The following is a 27500-nucleotide window of genomic DNA, read 5'->3' on the forward strand; positions in this document are numbered from 1 at the left end:
CTAGCCTGGAATAAACCCTGGGGTCTATGTTGACTATCCTGGAATAAACCCTGGGGTCTATGTTGACTATCCTGGAATAAACCCTGGGGTCTATGTTAACTAGCCTGGAATAAACCTTGGGGTCTATGTTGACTAGCCTGGAATAAACCTTGGGGTCTATGTTGACTAGCCTGGAATAAACCTTGGGGTCTATGTTGACTAGCCTGGAATAAACCTTGGGGTCTATGTTGACTCGCCTGGAATAAACCCTGGGGTCTATGTTGACTATCCTGGAATAAACCACGGGGTCTATGTTGACTATCCTGGAATAAACCTTGGGGTCTATGTTGACTATCCTGGAATAAACCTTGGGGTCTATGTTGATTGTCCTGGAATAAACCACGGGGTCTATGTTGATTGTCCTGGAATAAACCTTGGGGTCTATGTTGACTATCCTGGAATAAACCTTGGGGTCTATGTTGACTATCCTGGAATAAACTCCGGGGTCTATGTTGATTGTCCTGGAATAAACCACGGGGTCTATGTTGATTGTCCTGGAATAAACCACAAGGTCTATGTTGACTATCCTGGAATAAACCACGGGGTCTATGTTGATTGTCCTGGAATAAACCACAAGGTCTATGTTGACTATCCTGGAATAAACCACGGGGTCTATGTTAACTATCCTGGAATAAACTCCGGGGTCTATGTTGACTATCCTGGAATAAACTCCGGGGTCTATGTTGACTAGCCTGGAATAAACCTTGGGGTCTATGTTGACTATCCTGGAATAAACCTTGGGGTCTATGTTGACTAGCCTGGAATAAACTCCGGGGTCTATGTTGACTAGCCTGGAATAAACCTTGGGGTCTATGTTGACTAGCCTGGAATAAACCCTGGGGTCTATGTTAACTAGCCTGGAATAAACTCCGGGGTCTATGTTGACTATCCTGGAATAAACCTTGGGGTCTATGTTGACTATCCTGGAATAAACCCTGGGGTTTATGTTGACTAGCCTGGAATAAACCGCGGGGTGTATGTTGACTAGCTCGGATGAACGCCCGGGGGGAGGGGTGGGGGGTGGGGGGGTAAACTTCAGCTAGTCAAAACTGAGCCCTCTAGTTAGATTTGAACCCTCACCCCACGCCGAAACTAACATGTAACAGGCATAGGGGTTATTGTAAGCTGGCGTGAAATACCCCCGGGGTATTTCTACCGATGCTATTGCTTCACAGCTGCCACTAACAGTGGATGCCTCCTTGGGCAGCGCGGAAGCTGAAGCTGAACACCATCAACGCCGGGGAAACGCTGCTGGACTTTGAGACGACCGAGAAGTACCTCATCACCTGTGTGGTCAACGACGGCTTCCTGCAGTCCCAGGGAGACGTGCTGACAATGCACGTGAACAACGTCAACGAGCCTCCTGTCTTTTCCCAGTCTCTCTACTACTGCACCATGCCGGAGTCTGATGTGTGTAGCTAGGGTTTTTTTTTTTTTAGGAATGATTAATAGCGGGGGTAACAAGGGATAGATTGATTGATAGCGGGGGAGGACAAGGGATAGATTGATTGAAAGCGGTGGACAACAGGATAGATTGATTGATAGCGGGGGACAACAAGGGATAGATTGATTGATAGCAGGGGACAACAAGGGATAGATTGATTGATAGCGGGGGACAAGAAGGTAAAGATTGATTGATAGCGAGGGACAACAAGGGATAGATTGATTGATAGCGGAGGACAACAAGGGATAGATTGATTGATAGCGGGGGACAAGAAGGTAAAGATTGATTGATAGCGAGGGACAACAAGGGATAGATTGATTGATAGCGGAGGACAACAAGGGATAGATTGATTGATAGCGGAGGACAACAAGGGATAGATTGATAGCGGGGAACAACAAGGGATAGATTGATTGATAGCGGAGGACAACAAGGGATAGATTGATTGATAGCGGGGGACAACAAGGGATTGATTGATTGATAGCGGGGGACAACAAGGGATAGATTGATTGATAGCGGGGAACAACAAGGGATAGATTGATTGATAGCAGTGGACAACAAGGGATAGATTGATTGATAGCGGGGAACAAAAAGGGACAGATTGATTGATAGCGGGGGACAACAAGGGATAGATTGATTGATAGGAGTGAACAACAAGGGATAGATTGATTGATAGCGGGGAACAAAAAGGGACAGATTGATTGATAGCGGGGGACAACAAGGGATAGATTGATCCATAGCAGTGGACAACAAGGGATTGATTGATAGCAGTGGACAACAAGGGATAGATTGATTGATAGCAGGGGACAACAAGGGATTGATTGATTCATAGCAGTGGACAACAAGGGATAGATTGATTCATAGCAGTGGACAACAGGGGAATGATTGATAGCAGTGGACAACAAGGGATTGATTGATTCATGACAGTGGACAACAAGGGATAGATTGATTGATAGCAGGGGACAACAAGGGATTGATTGATTCATAGCAGTGGACAACAAGGGATAGATTGATTCATAGCAGTGGACAACAAGGGATTGATTGATAGCAGTGGACAACAAGGGATTGATTGATAGCAGGGGACAACAAGGGACAGATTGATTGATAGCAGGGGACAACAAGGGATGGATTGATTCATAGCAGTGGACAACAAGGGATAGATTGATTGATAGCAGTGGACAACAAGGGATTGATTGATAGCAGGGGACAACAAGGGACAGATTGATTGATAGCGGGGGACAACAAGGGATAGATTGATTGATAGCGGAGGACAACAAGGGATAGATTGATTGATAGCGAGGGACAAGAAGGTAAAGATTGATTGATAGCGGGGGACAACAAGGGATAGATTGATTGATAGCGGTGGACAACAGGATAGATTGATTGATAGCGGAGGACAACAAGGGATAGATTGATTGATAGAGGGGGACAACAAGGGATTGATTGATAGCGGGGGACAACAAGGGATAGATTGATTGATAGCGGGGGACAACAAGGGATAGATTGATTGATAGCGGGGGACAACAAGGGATAGACTGATTGATAGCGGAGGACAACAAGGGATAGATTGATTGATAGCGGGGGACAACAAGTGATTGATTGATAGCGGGGGACAACAAGGGATAGATTGATTGATAGCGGGGGACAACAAGGGATAGATTGATTGATAGCGGAGGACAACAAGGGATAGATTGATTGATAGCGGGGGACAACAAGGGATAGATTGATTGATAGCGGGGAACAACAAGGGATAGATTGATTGATAGCGGAGGACAACAAGGGATAGATTGATTGATAGCGGAGGACAACAATGCATAGATTGATTGATAGCAGAGGACAACAATGCATAGATTGATTGATAGCGGGGGACAACAAGGGATAGATTGATAGCGGGGGACAACAAGGGATTGATTGATAGCGGGGGACAACAAGGGATTGATTGATAGCGGGGGACAACAAGGGATTGATTGATAGCGGGGGACAACAAGGGATAGGTTGATTGATAGCGGGGGACAACAAGGGATAGGTTGATTGATAGTGGGGGACAACAAGGGATAGGTTGATTGATAGCGGGGGACAACAAGGGATAGGTTGATTGATAGCGGGGGACAACAAGGGATAGGTTGATTGATAGCGGGGGACAAGGGATAGATTGATAGCGGGGGACAACAAGGGATAGATTGATTGATAGCGGGGAACAACAAGGGATAGATTGATTGATAGCGGGGGACAAGGGATAGATTGATTGATAGCGGGGGACAACAAGGGCAGGTACAGAACTCTTCTTCTCTCTGTCAAGACATTTTTTTATTTAATTGAGGACATTACAAAAAGACTTGACACATGTCTGTACATTTTGCAGGATGTATCTCATCTCATCTCATCTCATCTCATCACATCTCATCTCATCTCATCTTATCTCATCACATCTCATCACACCACATCACATCACATCATATCTCATCACATCACATCACTTCACATAACATCACATCACACATCACATCACATCACATCACATCACTTCACATCACATCATATCTCATCACATCACATCACATCTCATCATATCTTATCATATCGTATCTCATCTTATCTCATTACATATTAACTTATCTTCAGATGGTTAGGTTTTTGGAATAAGTAACGAAAGAAGAGAAGGGTTTGCCTTTGGCCTGTAGCTCTGTCATATGCCATACATACCACGCAAACACGAAAGTTAAATAAAAACTACACAAGCAAACAAAAAAAGAAACAAACAACAACAAAAAAACCGACTCCTTCCTTTTCTTTCCTTTGTACGTTTTCATATTCCCGTGGATGCACTGAAACATTATGTTCATGCATATTTCACACACACGATACAAGCAAAACTGTCTTCTTGTTGGTGTCATATTGTATATATTATATTATAAATTATATATGTTGTCTCTATGTCATAAAGAAATTAAGGCGAATATTTGTTTCAATCGAAGACGAGTGATGTGAAAAACCAAACAAACAAACAAAATCACCACTTCATTTTTGCACCCCGACTGGCCCCAGGCGGGGGTCAGCTCGTGTGACCTTGGCCTGACGGTCACTGACCCGGAACTTGACACCATCACAACCCTGGAGCTGCTGACCGGAAACAACAGCGAACGCTTCCGCTACAACCGAATCACAGACAAGCTGACCTTCAACGTGGACTACGACGTGGACAACAGCAACATGCCCAGCCAGGTCATGATCACCATCTACGCAGTGGACTCCCACCGCGCCACCGGCACAGCCAAGATCGAGATCAACATCCAGGATGCCAACGACAACACATGTGACTTCGGATCCCAGCAGGCCGCCCAGTTCACGGTGGACCAGGGCACCAACACGCAGACCTTGGGATCCTTCGTGGCCACTGACGGAGATCTGACGTCGCCCAACAACAAGGTGGAGTTCGAGGTAAGCTGTGGGGTGTCGGCGGGATGTGGCAAGGGGGAGGGTGCATTGGTCTAAAAATACATGGATAGCGCATGCCTTCTTTGAGCCCCTTTGCTAACTGAAGCCAGCGGAAGTGTTCAGTCAGCCATTTTGCTTCTCGTGTCAGTATAGCGCGAAGTGGTGACTTCATATGTGTAGCTGAGCGCTCAGCTGGCTTCACGGCAAGCTTTCACTTGCTCGCGGCGTTAGTTTAGCTGACATTCCTGTGTGTGTCTCCACTGCCAGTTTGCGCCACGTGTACACTGCACTGTTTTCCTGTAATAACTTTGGTAGATAAACCATTGGCAGATTTCAGTCAAGACACATTTGGCATGTCGTGTGGGCAAGCATAACACGATTTCATCGAAGATACACGATTACAGTTCAGAAACTACCACCAGTTAGCAGACGACTTGTCAACGGACTGACGGCCGGATATGAGAAACAATATGGCGTCCATTTGGCTTCAGCTTTCCTGGCCAATGAGCTGTCCATGTTTTTAAAGCAGTGAGGAGGGTGTGACATGGCGGAGAGGTGTTGGAGAGGTGTGACTTGGGGGAGGGAAGGGGGTGTTGTAGGGGTGGGGGATGGGGGGAGGGGAGTTTGAAGGTGTGACATGGGAAGAGGGGATGGCGGTGGGGGATGAGGAGGGTGGTGCGTGCAGGGGAAGGGCTGGTGTATGAGTGTGAAGAGGAGATGTGAGAATGGTGGTTGGTGACAGTTGTAGATAGGTCCGTTGGACAAAAGGGAAGTGTAAGGATGGTGGTTGGGGAAGGGAGGTGGGGATGGGGGGACAAAGGGGAGGTGTGAGAATGGTGGTTGGTGACAAGGGTAGATAGGTCGGTGGAACGAAGGGAAGGTGTAAGGATGGTGGTTGGTGACAGCTGTAGATAGGTCGGTGGGACAAAGGGAAGGTGTAAGGTTGGTGGTTGGTGACAAGGGTAGATAGGTCGGTGGAACGAAGGGAAGGTGTAAGGATGGTGGTTGGTGACAAGGGGAGGGAGGGAGGGGGGGACAAAGGGGAGGTGTAAGGATGGTGGTTGGTGACAAGGGTAGATAGGTCGGTTGGACCAAGGGGAGGTGTAAGGATGGTGGTTGGTGACAGCTGTAGATAGGTCGGTGGGACAAAGGGAAGGTGTAAGGATGGTGGTTGGTGACAGTTGTAGATAGGTCGGTGGAACGAAGGGGAGGTGTAAGGATGGTGGTTGGTGACAGTTGTAGATAGGTCGGTGGAACGAAGGGGAGGTGTAAGGATGGTGGTTGGTGACAGTTGTAGATAGGTCGGTGGAACGAAGGGGAGGTGTAAGGATGGTGGTTGTTGACAAGGGTAGATAGGTCGGTTGGACCAAGGGGAGGTGTAAGGATGGTGGTTGGTGACAGCTGTAGATAGGTCGGTGGGACAAAGGGAAGGTGTAAGGATGGTGGTTGTTGACAAGGGTAGATAGGTCGGTGGGACAAAGGGAAGGTGTAAGGATGGTGGTTGGTGACAAGGGTAGATAGGTCGGTGGAACGAAGGGGAGGTGTAAGGATGGTGGTTGGTGACAAGGGTAGATAGGTCGGTTGGACCAAGGGGAGGTGTAAGAATGGTGGTTGGTGACAAGGGTAGATAGGTCGGTGGAACGAAGGGAAGGTGTAAGGATGGTGGTTGGTGACAAGGGTAGATAGGTCGGTGGGATAAAGGGGAGGTGTAAGGATGGTGGTTGGGGAAGAGGGGTGGGGGCTGAGGGGACGAAGAAGACGGATAGGTGGGTGGATTGAGGGGGCTCGGGGGGGTGGTGATGAAAGGGATAGAGGAGGAGAAAGAGGGAAGGCAAGGCTGGGGAAAGAGAGGGGATGGGAGGGGTAGGGGTAGGGATGTGGGGGGGGGAGAAGGAAGGCGCTATTCGAACGCTAAAACTCTTGTGCCTACTAACTGATGTTTGAGTGCCTTGTCAGCACTCTCCCTCCCTCCCTCCCTCTCTCCTCCTCTCTCTGTTTTGTGTGTGTGTGTGTGTGTGTGTGTGTGTGTGTGTGTGTAGACGTACATTGAAAATAAAACATAGAGAAGAAATCATCAAAGGCAAATTGCACATATATGACAAAGTCGGCCCAGTCTCAATGGCCCGTGTACAGACCATAGTACATGCACGGCGCGGGGTCCTTCTTCTTTTTTTCAGGTGGTTGCCGGCTTCCCTGTGTCATCCCTCAACTACATCACCGTGTTTGGGAACGGGGAAATCAAGTACGTGGGTCTCATTCCCGACACTGAGCATGGCAAGAGCTTCTCTGTGACGGTGAGTGTGTTGAGACGGTGTTATCTACCCCTTAGGCCCAACACTCAGCTTATATCACAGATTGACATAAGTTTACATTAGGGCCAACAGTGAAGTGAGAGCTGTATTCTCAATGGTTTCTCCAGTCAATGGGAAATCATTTACAGCTTAGTCTTTTTGTGAAGGACTATGACTCTCAAACTAGGAGGCAAAATTGCACTGGCTCTTAGTGCTGCAGCCTTGTGTGTGGGTATGGCTGGCTGACTGAGTTGTGGGGTAATGGTAAGTGGGTGGGTATGGCTGGCTGGATCGGTAGTATCTGGGGTAATGGTAAGTGGGTGGGTATGGCTGGCTGGATCGGTAGTATCTGGGGTAATGGTAAGTGGGTAGGTATGGCTGGCTGGATCGGTGGGTTGTGGGGTAATGGTAAGTGTGTGGCTATGGCTGGCTGACTGAGTTGTGGGGTAATGGTAAGTGGGTGGGTATGGCTGGCTGGATCGGTAGTATCTGGGGTAATGGTAAGTGGGTGGGTATGGCTGGCTGGATCGGTAGTATCTGGGGTAATGGTAAGTGGGTAGGTATGGCTGGCTGGATCGGTGGGTTGTGGGGTAATGGTAAGTGGGTGGGTATGGCTGGCTGGATCGGTGGGTTGTGGGGTAATGGTAAGTGGGTGGGTATGGCTGGCTGGATCGGTAGTATCTGGGGTAATGGTAAGTGGGTGGGTATGGCTGGCTGGATCGGTGGGTTGTGGGGTAATGGTAAGTGGGTGGGTATGGCTGGCTGGATCGGTAGTATCTGGGGTAATGGTAAGTCGCCGGGAAAGAAAGAGGAAGAAGTATGACGAGGTAACAAGTGCTTGGATTTTCATTGCAGCTGTTGGTAGTTGGGTAGATGGTGGTGGTGGTGTTGGGGTTGATGGTGGTGGTGGTGGGGGGGGGGGTTGATGGTGTTGAATTTGTGGGTGGTTGTCTTTGTGGGGGAGTGGGGGGTGGGGGGTGGATGGGGAAACAGAGGGAGGATGGTCTAAAAGGTTGGCAAATCTGGAATTGTGTTCTTGGGAACTATGCATGCATGTATGAATGTATGGACGCACGGACACGTGTGGGAGGGGGACGAATTGGGCAATGACCAAGTCGTTGTGGTTTGTTTTGTTTTGTTTTTTTGGTTTTTTTTTTATTGATCCCCTGTTATCTTACCACCCCATGGATATACAGACGCAACGTAAAACCCCCTTTTAAAAAAAAAAATATTCTTTTCTCTCCCCCCCCCTCCCCCCCCGGCCCCCACCCCACCCCTCCCTCTTCCCTCATCCCCAGGTACGCTGTAAAGACGGAGGCACACCCGCCCTCTCCGCCACAGCTACCGTCCAGGTCAGCTACCTCACAACCACCACCACCACCACCTCCACCACAACCACCACCACCACCACCACCCCAACCACCACCACCACCACCACCACCACGGCGGCACCGAGCGACAGTATCTGGGACGACACGGCGTTCGTGGTGGTCTTCTCCCTGCTGATGATCCTTCTGGCGCTGGCGCTGCTGGGCGCCTTGTGGTATTTCTGTTTCCGAGCGGGAGGAGCAGCTCTGGACTGCTGTGCCCCTGGCTAGTACGTGGGCACACACATCCTGGCGATTGTACACATGTTGCTTACAGTGTTGATAGTTCGCACTGGAATGAATGATATCGTTTTGGGGAGAATGGAGAGCGGGGATGAATGGTGAGTTTTGGGGAGAATGGAGAGCGGGGATGAATGGTGAGTTTTTTGGGGGGAGAAGGGAGAGCGGGGATGAATGGTGAGTTTTTTGGGGGGAGAAGGGAGAGTGTGGATGAATGGTGAGTTTTTGGGGGAGAAGGAAGAGCGGGGATGAATGGTGAGTTTGGGTGAGAAGGGAGAGCGGGGATAAATGGTGAGTTTTGGGGAGAAGGGAGAGCGGGGATGAATGGTGAGCTTTGGGGGGAGAAGGGAGAGCGGGGATGAATGGTGAGTTTTTTGGGGAGAAGGGAGAGCGGGGATGAATGGTGAGTTTGGGGGGAGAAGGGAGAGCGGGGATGAACGGTGAGTTTTTTGTGGAGAAGCGAGAGCGGGAATGAATGGTGAGTTTGGGGGGAGAAGGGAGAGTGTGGATGAATGGTGAGTTGGGGGAGAAGGGAGAGCGCGGATGAATGGTGAGTTTTTTGGGGAGAAGGGAGAGCGGGAATGAATGGTGAGTTTGGGGGGAGAAGGGAGAGTGTGGATGAATGGTGAGTTGGGGGAGAAGGGAGAGCGGGGATGAATGGTGAGTTGGGGGAGAAGGGAGAGCGGGGATGAATGGTGAGTTTGGGGGGAGAAGGGAGAGTGTGGATGAATGGTGAGTTTTTTGGGGGGAGAAGGGAGAGCGGGGATGAATGGTGGGTTTGGGGGGAGAAGGGAGAGTGTGGATGAATGGTGAGTTTTTTGGGGGGAGAAGGGAGAGCGAGGATGAATGGTGCGTTTGGGGGGAGAAGGGAGAGCTGGAATGAATGGTGATTTTGGGGGGAGAAGGGAGAGCGGGGATGAATAGTGAGTTTTTTGGGGGGAGAAGGGAGAGCGGGGATGAATGGTGAGTTTTTTTGGGAGAAGGGAGAGCGGGAATGAATGGTGAGTTTTTTGGGGGGAGAAGGGAGAGCGGGGATGAATGGTGAGTTTTTTGGGGGGAGAAGGGAGAGCGGGGATGAATGGTGAGTTTTTTTGGGAGAAGGGAGAGCGGGAATGAATGGTGAGTTTTTTGGGGAGAAGGGAGAGCGGGGATGAATGGTGAGTTTAGGGGGAGAAGGGAGAGCGAGGATGAATGGTGAGTTTGGGGGGAGAAGGGAGAGCGAGGATGAATGGTGATTTTTGGGGGGAGAAGGGAGAGCGGGAATGAATGGTGAGTTTTGGGGGGAGAAGGGAGAGCGGGAATGAATGGTGAGTTTTTTTTGGGAGAAGGGAGAGCGGGAATGAATGGTGAGTTTCTTGGGGAGAAGGGAGAGCGGGGATGAATGGTGAGTTTTGGGGGGAGAAGGGAGAGCGGGGATGAATGGTGAGTTTGGGGGGAGAAGGGAGAGCGGGGATGAATGGTGAGTTTTGGGGAGAAGGGAGAGCGGGGATGAATGGTGAGTTTTGGGGAGAAGGGAGAGCGGGGATAAATGGTGAGTTTGTGAGTTTTGGGGAGAATGGAGAGCGGGGATGTATGGTGAGTACAAGAACAGCACTCTATGTAATAGATGCATTCACAAAACTGCCCCTTCCTATCTCTGTGGCTGCCTTCACCTCTACACTCCATCTCGCTCACTACGATCGGCTTCGGATCCACACTGTTTACGCATTCCCAGATTCAAACACTCGACTGTTGGCCGCCGTTCTTTCTCTGTCTGTGGACCTTGCGATTGGAATGAACTTCCTCTTTCGCTTCGTCAAGTCTCCACACTCAGCTCTTTCAAGTCTGGCCTTAGAATCCACCTCTTCCCAAAATAGCCTCCCTTGCCTGCCCTTCCTATTTTTAGAGTTATGCATGCGTGTGAATGACTGGTGCGAAAGCGCTTTGATTTGTCTCTGCACAAATCTCAGCGCTATATAAATATCATCATCATCATCATCATCATCATCAGTAGTAGTAGTAGTAGTAGTAGTAATAGTAGTAGTAGTAATCATCATCATCGTCATCATTATCATCATTATTGTTGTTGTTGTTATCGTCATAATCATAATCATCATCAGTATTAGTAGTAGTAGTCATTGTCATCATCATCATCAGTAGTAGTAGTAGTAGTAGTAGTAGTAGTAGTAGTATCATCATCATTACTATACCGCTTGTACTAACGGGGAGTACACTGTGTTGTGCAGCCACCGCTACCCTCCTCCCCAGCACGTCAAACCCCGTGACGAGTAGTGAGTACCCAGGGCTGGTGGGGTGGTGGTGGTGATTTTGTGGTGATGGTGGTGGTGGTGGTGGTGGTTTTGTGGTGTGGTGGCGGTGGTGGTTTTGTGGTGATGGTGGTGGTGGTGGTTTTGTGGTGATGGTTGTGGTGGTTTTGTGGTGATGGTGGTGGTGGTTTTGTGGTGATGGTGGTGGTGGTTGTGTGGTGATGGTTGTGGTGGTGGTGTGGTGATGGGGTGGTGGTTTTGTGGTGATGGTGGTGGTGGTTGTGTGGTGATGGGGTGGTGGTGGTTTTGTGGTGATGGTGGTGGTGGTGATAAGAGTGGTGGTGATGGTAATGGTTGTGTAGTGATGATGGTGATGATGATGGTGGTAGGTTGGTGATGGTTGTTTTGTGGTGATGATGGTGGTGGTGATGATGATGGTGGTGGGTGTGATGATGGTGGTGGTGATGATGATGGTTGGTGTGATGATGATGTTGGTGGTAATGATGTTGGTGGGTGTGATGATGATGTTGGTGGTAATGATGGCAGTGGTGTGGTGATGATGGTGGTGGTGATGATGATGGTGGTGGTGATGATATTGGTGGTAGTGATGGTGGTGGGTGTGGTGATGATGCTGGTGATAATGATGGTGGTGGTGTGGTGATGATGGTGGTGGTAATGATGGTGGTGGGTGTGGTGATGATGGTGGTGGGTGTGGTGATGATGGTGGTGGGTGTGGTAATGATGGTGGTGGGTGTGATGATGATGTTGGTGGTAATGATGGTGGTGGGTGTGATGATGATGGTGGTGGTAATGATGGTGGTGGGTGTGATGATGATGTTGGTGGTAATGATGGTGGTGGGTGTGATGATGATGGTGGTGGTGTGTGTGGTGATGATGCTGGTGGTAATGATGGTGGTGGGTGTGATGATGATGATGGTGGTGGGTGTGGTGATGATGCTGGTGGTAATGATGGTGGTGGGTGTGGTGATGATGATGGTGGTTATGATGGTGGTGGGTGTGGTGATGATGGTGGTGGGTGTGGTGATGATGCTGGTGGTGATGATGGTGGTGGGTGTGGTGATGATGGTGGTGGGTGTGGTGATGATGGTGGTGGTGATGATGATGGTGGTTATGATGGTGGTGGGTGTGGTGATGATGGTGGTGGGTGTGGTGATGATGATGGTGGTAATGATGGTGGTGGGTGTGGTAATGATGGTGGTGGGTGTGTTTCAGTTTTCGACATGGTCAGTCCCGGGTGTCTCCTGACTACCGTGACCACGCCTGGAGAAATGGTCTGTACCTGTACGTTTCCTTTCCACTTGGTTTTTCTCTAGATCTGGTTTCTGTAGATCTGGTTTCTGTAGCTCTGGTCACACACACGTAGCTAGATCTGGTTTCTGTAGCTCTGGTCACACACACGTAGCTAGATCTGGTTTCTGTAGCTCTAGTTTCTGTAGATCTGGTTTCTGTAGCTCTGGTCACACACACGTAGCTAGATCTGGTTTCTGTAGCTCTAGTTTCTGTAGATCTGGTTTCTGTAGCTCTGGTTTCTGTAGATCTGGTTTCTGTAGCTCTAGTTTCTGTAGATCTGGTTTCTGTAGCTCTGGTCACAAACACGTAGCTAGATCTGGTTTCTGTAGCTCTGGTCACATACACGTAGCTAGATCTGGTTTCTGTAGCTCTGGTCACAAACACGTAGCTAGATCTGGTTTCTGTAGCTCTGGTCACACACACGTAGCTAGATCTGGTTTCTGTAGCTCTGGTCACAAACACGTAGCTAGATCTGGTTTCTGTAGCTCTGGTCACAAACACGTAGCTAGATCTGGTTTCTGTAGCTCTGGTCACACACACGTAGCTAGATCTGGTTTCTGTAGCTCTGGTCACACACACGTAGCTAGATCTGGTTTCTGTAGCTCTGGTCACACACACGTAGCTAGATCTGGTTTCTGTAGCTCTGGTCACACACACGTAGCTAGATCTGGTTTCTGTAGCTCTGGTCACACACACGTAGCTAGATCTGGTTTCTGTAGATCTGGTTTCTGTAGCTCTGGTCACACACACGTAGCTAACACACGCAGGAGGTGTGTGCATTCAACATACGTCAAGCAACATAACTCACAGTTTTCCAAACACACACACACACACTCTCTCTCTCTCTCTCTCTCTCTCTCTCGTCTAATGTCACTGATAGTGAAAAGACGCTAATCTAAAGAACGAAGGAACACACACACACACACACACACACACACACTCGTCTAATGTCACTGATAGTGAAAAGACGCTAATCTAAAGAACGAACGAACACACACACACACACACAATCGTCTAATATCACTGATAGTGAAAAGACGCTAAACTAAAGAATGAACGAACGAACGAACACACACACACACACACACACACACACACTGGATACAATATCGTCGTAACAGTCGCAAATTGTATGTGTATTTGTATTTGCATTTCTCTTTCTATCACTACAGATTTCTCTGTGTGAAATTCGGGCTGCTCTCCCCAGGGAGAGCACATCGCTACACTACAGCGCCACCCATTTTGTGTGTGTGTGTATTTTTTCCTGCATGCAGTTTTATTTGTTCTTCCTATCGAAGTGAATTTTTCTCCAGAACTTCGCCAGGAACAACCCTTTTGTTGCCGTGGGTTCTTTTACATGCGCCAAGTGCATGCTGCACACGGGACCTCGGTTTATCGTCTCATCCGAATGACTAGCGTCCAGACCACCACTCAAGGTCTAGTTGGGGGGGGGGGGGGGGGGGGGGAGAGAGAAAATATCAGCGGCTGAGCCATGATCCGAATTAGCACTGAGATTCTCTCACTTCCTAGGCGGACGCGTTACCTTTAGGCCATCACTCCACATTGAAGAACTTTTGTCGAGAAAAAACATACCTCACAACTTTCCGGATACATACATCCTTTTTTTTTCTTTTTCTTTTAATGTTGTTGCAGTATTCGTACACTGCAGACTGACATGTGCAGAGAAGAAGATGAAGACAGTGAAAACCTTCTACAATATTTCAATATTGTGATGAATTCAAATCTTCCGTTTTAAGGCATCGATTTTGTGCAGTGAGGAAAATACAACTTGATTTATGCAAATTCATAATATTCGGCAAGGATGTGTGCCTTGATCTTTTACTTTGTAGATGAATTTTATAATACATTACAAGTTTAATGATTTTTTTGTTTGTTTTGTTTTGCTTGTTTCGGTTTTTTTTGAGAAAGTTGAGCTGATGCTTTGATTGAACGTGTAATGGCCGTTACTCTATCCTTCACGTCCCCCCCCCCACCCACCCACCACTCCCCTCCGTCCCCGCCCCCCCTCCCCCCCCCCCCTACCCCCACCCTCACTTCCCTCCTCGGCGAATCTTTAACCTTTGCTGATTGACGTGCTGTTAAACGGAGCATTGACGTAAACCGAGCGGTGTGTGTGTGTGCGCGTGTGTGTGTGTGTGTGTGTGTGTGTGTGTGTGTGTGTGTGCGCGCGTGGTGTGTGTGTGTGTGTGTGTGTGTGTGTGTGTGTGTGTGTGTGTGAGCAGGTGACCATTGGGAGGACGGAGGCTTTGACGCCCGCCCTGTCACAAACAGCGACGTCATTGTCACCCAAAACTTCCATCGTGCCTTACCCGCCGGCCATATGGGCAGAGACAGCTATTTCTGATCTGTGGACCATACAGCTATGGGGAGGGACAGCTATTTCTGATCTCTGGACCATACAGCTATGGGGACAGCTATTTCTGATCTGTGGACCATACAGCTATGGGGAGGGACAGCTATTTCTGATCTGTGGACCATACAGCTATGGGGAGGGACAGCTATTTCTGATCTGTGGACCATACAGCTATGGGGAGGGACAGCTATTTCTGATCTGAGGACCATACAGCTATGGGGAGGGACAGCTATTTCTGATCTGAGAACCATACAGCTATGGGGAGGGACAGCTATTTCTGATCTGTGGACCACACAGCTATGGGGAGGGACAGCTATTTCTGATCTGTGGACCACACAGCTATGGGGAGGGACAGCTATTTCTGATCTGAGGACCATACAGCTATGGGGAGGGACAGCTATTTCTGATCTGTGGACCATACAGCTATGGGGAGGGACAGCTATTTCTGATCTGAGGACCATACAGCTATGGGGAGGGACAGCTATTTCTGATCTGAGAACCATACAGCTATGGGGAGGGACAGCTATTTCTGATCTGTGGACCACACAGCTATGGGGAGGGACAGCTATTTCTGATCTGTGGACCACACAGCTATGGGGAGGGACAGCTATTTCTGATCTGTGGACCATACAGCTATGGGGAGGGACAGCTATTTCTGATCTGAGGACCATACAGCTATGGGCAGAGACAGCTATTTCTGATCTGTGGACCATACAGCTATGGGGAGGGACAGCTATTTCTGATCTGAGGACCATACAACTATGGGGAGGGACAGCTATTTCTGATCTGTGGACCATACAGCTATGGGCAGAGACAGCTATTTCTGATCTGTGGACCATACAGCTATGGGGAGGGACAGCTATTTCTGATCTGTGGACCATACAGCTATGGGGAGGGACAGCTATTTCTGATCTGTGGACCATACAGCTATGGGGAGGGACAGCTATTTCTGATCTGTGGACCATACAACTATGGGGACAGCTATTTCTGATCTGTGGACCATACAACTATGGGGAGGGACAGCTATTTCTGATCTGTGGACCATACAGCTATGGGGACAGCTATTTCTGATCTGTGGACCATACAACTATGGGGAGGGACAGCTATTTCTGATCTGTGGACCATACAGCTATGGGGAGGGACAGCTATTTCTGATCTGTGGACCATACAGCTATGGGGAGGGACAGCTATTTCTGATCTATGGACCATACAGCTATGGGGACAGCTATTTCTAATCTGTGGACCATACAAATATGGGGACAGCTATTTCTGATCTGTGGACCATACAGCTATGGGGAGGGACAGCTATTTCTGATCTGTGGACCATACAGCTATGGGGAGGGACAGCTATTTCTGATCTGTGGACCATACAGCTATGGGGAGGGACAGCTATTTCTGATCTGAGGACCATACAGCTATGGGGAGGGACAGCTATTTCTGATCTGAGAACCATACAACTATGGGGAGGGACAGCTATTTCTGATCTGAGAACCATACAACTATGGGCAGAGACAGCTATTTCTGATCTGTGGACCATACAGCTATGGGGAGGGACAGCTATTTCTGATCTATGGACCATACAGCTATGGGGAGGGACAGCTATTTCTGATCTATGGACCATACAGCTATGGGGAGGGACGGCTATTTCTGATCTATGGACCATACAGCTATGGGCAGGGACAGCTATTTCTGATCTGAGAACCATACAGCTATGGGCAGGGACGGCTATTTCTGATCTGAGAACCATGCAACTATGGGCAGAGACAGCTATTTCTGATCTGTGGACCATACAGCTATGGGGAGGGACAGCTATTTCTGATCTATGGACCATACAGCTATGGGGAGGGACAGCTATTTCTGATCTATGGACCATACAGCTATGGGGAGGGACGGCTATTTCTGATCTATGGACCATACAGCTATGGGCAGGGACAGCTATTTCTGATCTGAGGACCATACAGCTATGGGCAGAGACAGCTATTTCTGATCTGAGGACCATACAGCTATGGGGAGGGGGGAGGGACAGCTATTTCTGATCTGTGGACCATACAGCTATGGGGAGGGACAGCTATTTCTGATCTGAGGACCATACAGCTATGGGGAGGGGGGAGGGACAGCTATTTCTGATCTGTGGACGATACAGCTATGGGGAGGGACAGCTATTTCTGATCTGTGAACCATACAGCTATGGGGAGGGGCAGCTATTTCTGATCTGTGGACCATACAGCTATTTCTGATCTATGGACCATATAGCTATGGGGAGGGACAGCTATTTCTGATCTGTGGACCATACAGCTATGGGGAGGGACAGCTATTTCTGATCTGTGGACCATACAGCTATGGGGACAGCTATTTCTGATCTGTGGACCATACAACTATGGTTAGGGACAGCTATTTCTGATCTGTGGACCATACAACTATGGGGAGGGACAGTTATTTCATATCTGTGGACCATACAGCTATTTCTGATCTATGGACCATATAGCTATGGGGAGTGACAGCTATTTCTGATCTACGGACTTTATCTAAAGAAGTCTTAACAGTTATACATTATTTATATTGATAACGAACGAATGGAAGCTGCAATGCAGTTCTGTTCAATATGATTATGTTCTGTGTTTGTTTGGTTTGTTTTTTTGCTGTTTTTTGTTTTGTTTTGTTTTTTGTTTGTTTGTTTGTTTGTTTGTTTGTTTTGTTTTGTTTTTGTTTTTTGTTGTTGTTGTTTTTGTTTTTTTGTTTGTTTTTTTACTGTTTTTTTTTTTGTTTTGTTTTTTTGTTTGTTGTTGTTTTTTTCGGGGGGGGGGGGGGGGGCGGGGGGGGGGGAGTGGGGTATTTTAATCCAGTTTCCTGTTTGGTTAGAGTGGGGAACTGGGTATAGATTATCTAAATGTATTATCTAAAACTCTAAATCATAACTCTGAGAGAGAGAGAGAGAGAGAGAGAGAGAGAGAGAGAGGTAATATTCCGTCCAGAAAGGAACTTTTTCCCCCATTATTTTATTTTATTTTACTTTTTAATTATCCCGAAGCATAAAGAGCAGCCTTCACATTTCAAAACACCGACCGATGCTAATATAATATGTGTAAATCAGCCACTGTTTGAATCTAAAACAAAACAGATTGTTTTTTCCGTCAATACATGTCAGCTCAATGTACAGATTACGTTATCTCATTATTATTTTATTTTATTTTATTTTATTTTATTTATTCTTATCATACTGCATGCTTGATGTTACCATAATCGATGTCATTGTGTTCTTCGTTCGTGTTCTCGTTGGACGTCATCATCCTCCTCTTCGTTAGGACTGTTCTCTTCACAGCAAAGCTGCAGTATGGGTACTGTGTTTGAACCGCAGCAATTCATTTCAAGCGTAGACTGTTGACCTCATAGCTGTTCACGGCAAAGCATCCAAACCGTGGCTAAAACGTTGAAGCACGCGAATTACGGATGTTGTTTATGGGGTTGCGCCCCTTGTAAATAAATCATTTCCGAATTGTTCCGATTAAATCAACACTTGTGGCTGACAACTTGCGCTGCAATTTTTGGGGGCATTTCATTTCAGTTCAAGTCAGTTTCAGTTACTCAAGGAGGCGTCACTGCGTTCAGGACAAACCCATATACGCTACACCACATCTGCTGAACAAATGCCTGACCAGCAGCGTAACCCAACGCGCTTAGTCAGGTATTTTTTTGTTTGTTTTTTTTTTTGGAGGGGGGGGGGGGGGGGGGGGGGGGGGGGGGGGAATTCTGCATGGGCCCATGACTGCTAGTTCTATGACTGGGAGACGTGACACGGTGGGCCTCGGATCATCCACTCACTCTGATCCTGTTTCAACACAACAACAACAATATATATCGTTGTTAAATCACAGTTAAATCACATGCTTCCTTGCAGGAACATGTTTACTGACTTTGTTCTTGGTTTTTTGTTGTTTTTTTATGTTATTTTTGTTGCTGTTGATGATGATGACGATGATGTTGTTGTTGTTGTTGTTGTTGTTGTTGTAGGGTTTGTATGACTCACAATGCCGTGAAAATGCAGTGCTGTTCTTGAGGGCATAGTGTCAAACTGTTTTGTAAGGTATGAATGATGTCATTGTATTTTCAAAATAAATGTGCTTTTGCTCATAGTGCCGATCAGATCAATCGAAGCATGATGTTTATTTCCGTTCATTTACTCAAAATACACACACGAATGTTTTGTTTGTGTGGGTTTTTTTGTTTGTTCTCTCTCTCTCTCTCTCTCTCTCTCTCTCTCTCTCTCTCTCTCTCTCTCTCTCTCTCTCTTGTTATCTTTGTTGTTTTCTTTGGAAACAGAGTTGTGGAAGTGGAGTTTCGATAGGATTTGGGCTTTGTGTGTGTGTGTGTGTGTGTGTGTCTGTGTCTGTGTCTGTGTCTGTGTGTCTATGTGTTAGTGTGCATGTGTGTGTGTGTGTGTGCGCGGGGGGGGGGGGGGGGGGGCTTGTTTGCTTGTGTGTGTGTGTGTGTGTGTGTTTGTTTGTGTGTGTGTGTGTGTGTGTATGTGTGTGTGTGTGTGTGTGTGTGTGTGTGTGTGTGTGTGTGTGTGTGTACGCGGGGGCAGCGTGTACCTCCTCTTCTGCACCACCTCATCAGTACCACCACTCCCTCGTCGTACACCCCGAATCGTCCATTCACACCCACACCCTGACTCCTTCTGCTGGCGTTCCACGGTCGGCAGTCCACAGGGAAATGACTACCAATGTCATGTCGCCGTCAGGCCACTTGTGAGCGGAGACTCTGCAATGCAACCGGGGCTTTTTTTGCTGGTATTCAATTGTACCCGTTCTGAAACAACATGCACACAACGCAGCCAAAGAAGGCTCCCAACTATCGACAATAATCGCTTTGTCGTGGAGCTTTGAATGTTTAAGGGTCTTCCCAAGAGTGGAGACCGCCACCACGTCCCTTCAACGACTCTCTCGGGAGAAGCTGCCGACATTGAAGACTTTAAACAGGAACCCTCCACAGAGAAAGGAGAACGAAACTGAAATTACCGTCAGTGCAGGGCATGAAAGGCCACACAATCTAGCGCTGCCCTCATGCCGTTTTGTGTATCTCACGTGCGCTAAATGTAGGCTACACCCACAGTACCGGTGTATCATGTCACACGAAAGACTAGAATCCATACTATCACACGAGTCCAGTGTAGGAAGGAGGAGAGTAACAATCTTGATCTTTGCAGGAATCGAACTCGGAACCATCGCTTCTGTTCTTTTGACTACCGCTCCACATCATCATTCTGATTCAGCGTTCGTGGACTGCAACTCCCATGTTCAGTCATTTTCTTTGAAAATTAATTATTGAATAATATATATAGGAACCCATTTGTTCGTATATAATAAATTAAAAAAAAAGAAAAAAAGAAAAAAAGAGCAAAGCATAAATTCGGATTCCAGTTAATCCAATGCAAACCGAATGGGGTGTGCAGTTTTCACTTTCTTAATAATAATAATAATAATAATAATAATGGTACTTATATAGCGCTGAATATTATGCAGAGACAAATCAAAGCGCTTTCGCACCAGTCATTCACACGTATGCATAACTCTAAAACTGTAGAAACTATAGACAACGAAGAGGGCAGGCAAGGGGGGCTATTTTGGGAAGAGGTGGGTTTTAAGGCCAGACTTGAAAGAGCTGAGTGTGGAGACTTGACGAAGCGAAAGAGGAAGTTTATTCCAATTGCAAGGTCCAGAGACAGAGAAAGAACGGCGGCCAACAGTCGAGTGTTTGAATCTGGGTATGCGTAAACAGAGTGGATCCGAAGCCGATCGTAGTGAGTGAGCGAGTGTAGAGGTGAAGGCAGCCGCAGAGATAGGAAGGGGCAGTTTTGTGAATACATTTATAACATAAAGTGCTGATCTTGTACTTCATTCTGTGTGAGACAGTGAGCCAGTGGAGATGTTGCAAAATAGGAGTGGTGTGCTCAGATCTTTTCTTTCTGAGGACGAGTCGGGCAGCAGAGTTTTGTATGCGCTGAAGGGACTGAATGGATGAAGCAGGCAAACCAGACAATAGAGAGTTACAGTTTAGACTTGGCTTCTTTCTGTTTGTCTGTTTAACTTCACAAGGTATCTTCATCTTCTTCTAGTTTCGTGGGCTGCAACTCCCACGTTCACTCGTATGTACACGAGTGGTATGACCGTCTTTACCCCGCCACGTAGGCAGGCATACTCCGTTTGCGGGAGTGTGCATGCTGGGTATGTTCTCGTTTCCATAACCTACTGAATACTGACATGGATTACAGGATCTTTAACGTGAGTATTTGATCTTCTGCTTGCCGTATACACACGAAGGGGTTTCAGGCACTAATAAGTCTGCACATATGTTGACCTTGGAGATCGGAAAAATCTCCACCCCTTTACCCACCAGGTGTCGTTACCGAGATTCGAACCTGAGACCTTCAGATTGAAAGTCCAACACTTTAACCACTCGGCTATTGTGTCCGTCCTTCACCAAGTATAACTGGATCAGTAAGATACCATGCCACTTATCGTCTGCTGAAGTGTAGGAGAGATCTCCACAAGCTCAGCTTTCACTAAAGGGAGAGCACAAAGCTTCCAGGCCACTAATGACCTACATGGGTTGTCTCCCATCAAAAGGAAACGCACGCACACGCGCGCACGCGCGCGCGCACGCGCGCACACACACACACACACACACACACACACACACACACACACACACATGCAAACAGGTTTAAACATGCAAGCAAACACGCTCGCGCGCATACGTATGTGTGTGAGTGCGTGTGTATGTGTGGGTGTGGGTGTGTTGGCGCCCGTGTTTGTGTGTGTATTTGTATGCGTGTATGTCTGTGCGTGTGAGTGTATGTGCATGTAGATGTATGTCAGTGTGTGTGTGTGTGTGTGTGTGTGTGTGTGTGTGTGTGTGTGTGTGTGTGTGTGTGTGTTTGCGTGCTTGGGTGCGTGCTTCTGTAAGTGAGAGAAAGAGACGGAGAGAGGAAGAAAGAGAGAGATAAACACAGACAGACAGACAGACAGACAGTAACAGATAGACAGCTAACCCGAAGCTGCTGTGGAAATGAGTAAAGAAAAGGCGTTTAACACATGAACGCACAATTTTATTTTACATAGCAAAAACACATCAAGGACAAAGATCTCACACACACACACACACACACACACACACACACACACACACACACACACACATACGCCGGAGCCTGTGTGCAAGCTAGCTGTACACCAGAGTCAAGAAATATATTGTTGTTTTGTTTTTTTTAGGAATAAAAATGCTTGTGCAAGGAACACAATGTCTACATTCACGTTCTACAAAGATTATATCAAATCGTGGATGAACTGAGAAAACAGACAACGATCAAATCAACAAAGAAACAAACAAACAAAAAATCTCTTACGAATATAGGGGTACAGAAATAAATATATTAATTAACCCCATAATAAATGGAAAAAAGACTGACAGATTAATAATGTCTTTGTTTGCATGTTTGTTTGTTTGTTTGCCTGGGTCAAAAGGGGTTTATTAAAAAAAATAATAATAAAAAAAAAAATAATAATAATAACAACACAGTGGAGTGATGGCCTAGAGGTAACGCGTCCGCCTAGGAAGCGAGAGAATCTGAGCGCGCTGGTTCGAATCACGGCTCAGCCGCCGATATTTTCTCCCCCTCCACTAGACCTTGAGTGGTAGTCTGGACGCTAGTCATTCGGATGAGACGATAAACCGAGGTCCCGTGTGCTAGCATGAACTTAGCGCACGTGAAATAACCCACGGCAACAAAAGGGTTGTTCCTGGCAAAATTCTGTAGAAAAATCCACATTGATAGGAAAAACAAATAAAACTGCATGCAGGAAAAAATACAAAAAAAATGGGTGGCGCTGTAGTGTAGCAGGGAGAGCAGCCCGAATTTCACACAGAGAAATCTGTTGTGATAAAAAGAAATACAAATACAAATAATAATAATAATAATAATAATAATATAAAAGCTTAAGAAAAACAAAGGTGGGGTGGACTGGCTGACCAAACGGGAAGTGACATCAGCTGTTCAAGTTCTCAGAAGATTCCGCTGGCCATGAACGTACAGAATTCTGAAAACACAGGTCAGGAAACATTACACCACATGACGGAGTCGGAATTACACGATATAGCCTAGATATATTAATAAAGACAATGCTTGATATTATATTATTATTATTTTATTATTATTATTATTATTATTATTATTATTATTATTACTACTACTACTACGATCTTTTATATATTATAATTATTATTTATTTATGTAAGCTTATCTATTATTTATTCACCTTCTTTTTTTTTCTCAAGGCCTGACTAAGCGCGTTGGGTTACGCTGCTGGTCAGGCATCTGCTTGGCAGATGTGGTGTAGCGTATATGGATTTGTCCGAACGCAGTGACGCCTCCTTGAGCTACTGAAACTGAAGCTGAAATTGATATGATTGATTGATTGATGTGGATACTTATATAGCGCCTATCATCGGTCAGAGACCAAGCTCTAAGCGCTTTTCTAACACGGGGACATTTGTACCACAGGCTGCCTACCTGGGTAGAGCCGACTGACGGCTGCCACTGGGCGCTCATCATTCGTTTCCTGTGTCATTCAATCAGATTTCAGACGCACACACATACACACTCAGACAGACATGTAACATTTTACGTGTATGACCGTTTTTTAAAATTTATTTACCCCGCCATGTAGGCAGCCATGCTCCGTTTTCGGGGATGTGCATGCTGGGTATGTTCTTGTTTCCATAACCCACCGAACGCTGACATGGATTACAGGATCTTTAACGTGCGTATTTGATCTTCTGCTTGCATATACACACGAAGGGGGTTCAGGCACTAGCAGGTCTGCACATATGTTGACCTGAGAGATCGTAAAAATCTCCACCCTTTACCCACCAGGCGCTGTCACCGTGATTCGAACCCGGGACCCTCAGATCGAAAGTCCAACGCTTTAACCATTCGGCTATGGCGCCCGTCGTCGGAATTACAGATATAGCCTAGATATATTAATTAAGACAATGCTTGGTATGACTGGAATAAAAGTGGTGTTGGAAGTGTTCGGAAAACTAACTGCTGATGAGATGGGAAAAAATGTTTATGCAAATTTCTTTCTCAACGGTTGGTGGTCTCAGAGGTTCAACTGAAAGGAATCATGAAGTGAGTAGGAAGAGCCTTCAACTATTTTAGGTGTTGTCCTTTTTTTTCTGAATTCATCAAGACATTCATTCTCTTTCCATAGTTCCTACAAATGTGTCTGCTAATATGACAACTCGTGACAATCTTGCTTCATACTAAATTGTCAAATTACCAAACAGCGTTCTGAGGAGTTCCTGAATGAGTATGGTTTCCATGCATATATACACATCAAAGCATTTCAACTTCCTTGATGATGCTGTCAATTTGAGCCATAAAACAAAACAAAACAAAACAAAACAAAACAAAACAAAACCAAACCCACCAAGCTACATGAAAATGCTAACTGAAGAAACGGTAACTAGTCAGCCAGCGAATCAATCAGTCAATCAGTCAATCAGCCAACCAGCCAATCAATCAATGGATAACTCACCTTTGTAATCAATTTTTCCATCACCGTTAACGTCAGCATCTTGCATCAACACCTTCAGTTCCTCGTCTGTCATCTTATCCCCTGGTGATGGTGAGAAAGAAAGGATGAAAGAAAGAAAAAAAGAAATCGAAATCGAAATCGAAACTTTTTTTTTATTGAGGGAAAAGGAATAGGCACTTATCGGCCCGTTTTCATCCTACCCTCGTAAAGAAAACGTATAAACTAATCTAGGAAATACAAGAAGACTGAAAAAAGGAGGAAAAAAACCCACTTTGCATGGCAACAACAACAAGAACAATAAATGGCATAGAAAATACACAGTTCCCCACAAAATAGCATTGCTTTTACGTGAAGGAGAGAGGGAAGAAGAAGTTAAGAGAGGAGGAGATACGAGGAAGGAAAGAAAGAAAGAGTGAATGATTGAATGAATGACTGAATTCATCATCGCCATCTTCATATTTTCATTATTACTACCATCATCGCCACCATCATTTTCAATATCACTATCACTACTACTACCCATAATCTGCACATGGCAATGTGTTGTGGTTTGCATTCTACAATGATGATGATTACATTCCAGTTGGTACATAATACGGTTTAGTGTGACAATGTATTGATATCGCCTTTTTGGAATTCATGGAGTGTGTGAATATGGCCATTTTGGAATTTACAGTCATGTTTGGAATAGTTCAGTGGAACTGGAATTCCGAGGTCACATGCAAGGAGTGATGGCCTAGAGGTAACGCGTCCGCCTAGGAAGCGAGAGAATCTGAGGGCGCTGGTTCGAATCAAGGCTCAGCCGCCGATATTTTCTCCCCCTCCACTAGACCTTGAGTGGTGGTCTGGACGCTAGTCATTCGGATGAGACGATAAACCGAGGTCCCGTGTGCAGCATGCACTTAGCGCACGTAAAAGAACCCACGGCAACAAAAGGGTTGTTCCTGGCAAAATTCTGTAGAAAAATCCACTTCGACAGAAAGAAAACAAATAAAACTGCACGCAGGAAAAAATACAAAAAAATGGGTGGCGCTGTAGTGTAGCGACGCGCTCTTCCTGGGGAGAGCAGCCCGAATTTCACACAGAGAAATCTGTTGTGATAAAAAGGAATACAAATACAAATACAAATAAGGGGTCACAGAACTGCAGACTGCCCTGGCGGTCATTTGGGTGTGTGACATTGTGTGACAGTCAGTCGTTTTCAACTATGACCATCAGAACAACAGAGGAGGTAACTGTTGTCATGACTATCTGGGCTAGAGTCTGATCATAGTGGAGAGGGTTTTGCCCGAGTTACATCCCCACTCTCTCGGCTAACAGGGTTTTAGGACAGTCGGCGTTGGGATGGTTCCCAAAGGCCAACCAGCCCCCAAGGCTGCAGCACAAAGAGCCAGTGCAATTTTGCTTCCTAGTTTGAGAGTCATAGTCCAAGCTGTAAATGATTTCCTAATGACTGGATAATCCATTGATAATACAGCTGTCACTTTGCTGTTGGCCCAAATGTAAACTTACGTCAATCTGTGATATAAGCCGAGTGTCGGGCCTAGACTACTACTGTTACTACTACTACACGCCCACACGTGCCCCATACCTATACTGGTTAGGACTGCCCTGAACTCCTCCAGGTCAATGAAGCCGTCGTTGTCCTTGTCGAACACCTGGAAAGCATCCAGCATCTCCTCGGACGCCTCCTCAGGGTTGTACTTGGTCAGGTTGTTCTTCGCCACAAACTCTTCGAACTCTTCATAGTCCACGGAGCCACTGGCTGTAAATATATGCATTTCGTAACGTTTTATATATATATATATATATATATATATATATATATATATATATATATATATATATATATATATATATATATATATATATATAAAAGGAAGGAGACAATGTCAAGGTTGTCGTTCTGTGATGGTTCATAAGTCAGGGAATGAAAGGTGAGCGTTGAAAAAGAAAGCTAGAGAGAGAGAGAGATGCAGGGAGACACACACAGAGAGAGACAGACAGGAGACAGAACACATGCAGAGAAACACACACACACACACACACACACACACACACAGCCAGCCAGACAGACAGACAGACAGACATACGCACAGACAAACGAATAAACAGATATAACAACAACGAACAGAACGACATTCAGACAGGACAAAAACAGAGAGAAAAAAATAAAGACCTTAAAACGGATATAAACATTATCATAAAATCATTAAAGTTTGGTCTTTCTCTTATCGGGCACTTCGGAACTGAAGGAACAAATTACACATTTCAACCAAACTGAGACAAACTGTCATACCAAATTAACAACTCCCTCTTGCATACCTGTCACATCCCCAACCCCCTCCCCTTCCAGCCCCCCCACCCCACCCCAACACCACCACCACCACCACCACCACCCTGCCCTCACGTACAGTCAACGTCCATCTTGGCCATGAGGTCTTTGTCGCAGGTCACCAGTTCTTGCCCCTACACCCCCCCCACCCCCTCATCCCCCATCCCACACATCCCTCCCCTTCTTTCCTCCCCTCGCCCCCTCCGCTCCCCACCACCCCACCCCACCCCGCCGCAGCCCACACATACAGTCCACGCCCATCTTGTCCACGAGGTCTTTGTCGCAGGTCACCAGTTCTTGCCCACCTACCCCATTGCCACCCCCACCCCTTCCATCAACCCCCCTCCCCCTGCTCCCCCACCCCTCCCCGTCCCCTCATCTCCCTCCCCACCCCACACACATACAGTCCATGTCCATCTTGGCCATGAGGTCCACGAGGTCCTTGTCACAGGCCACCACGAACTGTCCCCTCAGCAGGGTCTCCAGTTCCGGCTTGGACAGCTTGCCGTCCCCATCCACGTCCAGAATCTTGAAGGCGTCTCGGATGTCTGACACACAGGTTGCACGCACGCACGTACACCGGCGCGCACGCATGCACACACACACACACACACACACACACACACACACACACACACACACACACACACACGCACATACACACACACATATACACGAGATGATCATTAATGTCAGAATATGTGGTGTGGGTTGGGGTGTCACAAACAATACACATTAACACCCATGTGTCATAAGCAAACAGCTGATAACAACACGAACAGTCATCAGAACCAAGAACCACAAGAGCCACAAACATCACCACCA

General features: G+C 46.8%; 2 protein-coding genes across 5 annotated transcripts in view; one reads left to right on the forward strand and one right to left on the reverse strand.

The window, feature by feature from the left end:
* Positions 1 to 14799, forward strand: part of LOC143290806 (cadherin-99C-like) — a 29101-nt gene extending 14302 nt beyond the window's left edge. For 2 of the 3 annotated variants that reach the window (XM_076600326.1, XM_076600325.1), the window contains exons 9-15: positions 1247 to 1449; positions 4526 to 4918; positions 7093 to 7209; positions 8505 to 8803; positions 11039 to 11083; positions 12293 to 12351; positions 14614 to 14799. In XM_076600326.1, the coding sequence (XP_076456441.1) occupies positions 1247 to 1449; positions 4526 to 4918; positions 7093 to 7209; positions 8505 to 8803; positions 11039 to 11083; positions 12293 to 12351; positions 14614 to 14735 (1238 nt within the window). In that variant the 3' untranslated portion in view covers positions 14736 to 14799. Of the gene's footprint in view, positions 1 to 1246; positions 1450 to 4525; positions 4919 to 7092; positions 7210 to 8504; positions 8804 to 11038; positions 11084 to 12292; positions 12362 to 14613 lie in introns of all 3 variants that reach the window. The other variant, XM_076600327.1, reaches the window with a different exon arrangement.
* Positions 14800 to 21840: 7041 nt separating this feature from the next.
* The window catches only part of LOC143290807 (neo-calmodulin-like), a 44702-nt gene continuing 39042 nt past the window's right edge, over positions 21841 to 27500 (reverse strand). For both annotated transcript variants that reach the window (XM_076600328.1, XM_076600329.1), the window contains 4 exons: positions 27080 to 27223; positions 25932 to 26105; positions 24341 to 24421; positions 21841 to 22837 (listed from right to left, as the gene is read on the reverse strand). In XM_076600328.1, the coding sequence (XP_076456443.1) occupies positions 22803 to 22837; positions 24341 to 24421; positions 25932 to 26105; positions 27080 to 27223 (434 nt within the window). In that variant the 3' untranslated portion in view covers positions 21841 to 22802. The remainder of the gene's footprint in view (positions 22838 to 24340; positions 24422 to 25931; positions 26106 to 27079; positions 27224 to 27500) is intronic.

The sequence above is a fragment of the Babylonia areolata genome, chromosome 16 (assembly GCF_041734735.1).
Source record: "Babylonia areolata isolate BAREFJ2019XMU chromosome 16, ASM4173473v1, whole genome shotgun sequence".
Lineage (NCBI taxonomy): Eukaryota > Metazoa > Mollusca > Gastropoda > Neogastropoda > Buccinidae > Babylonia > Babylonia areolata.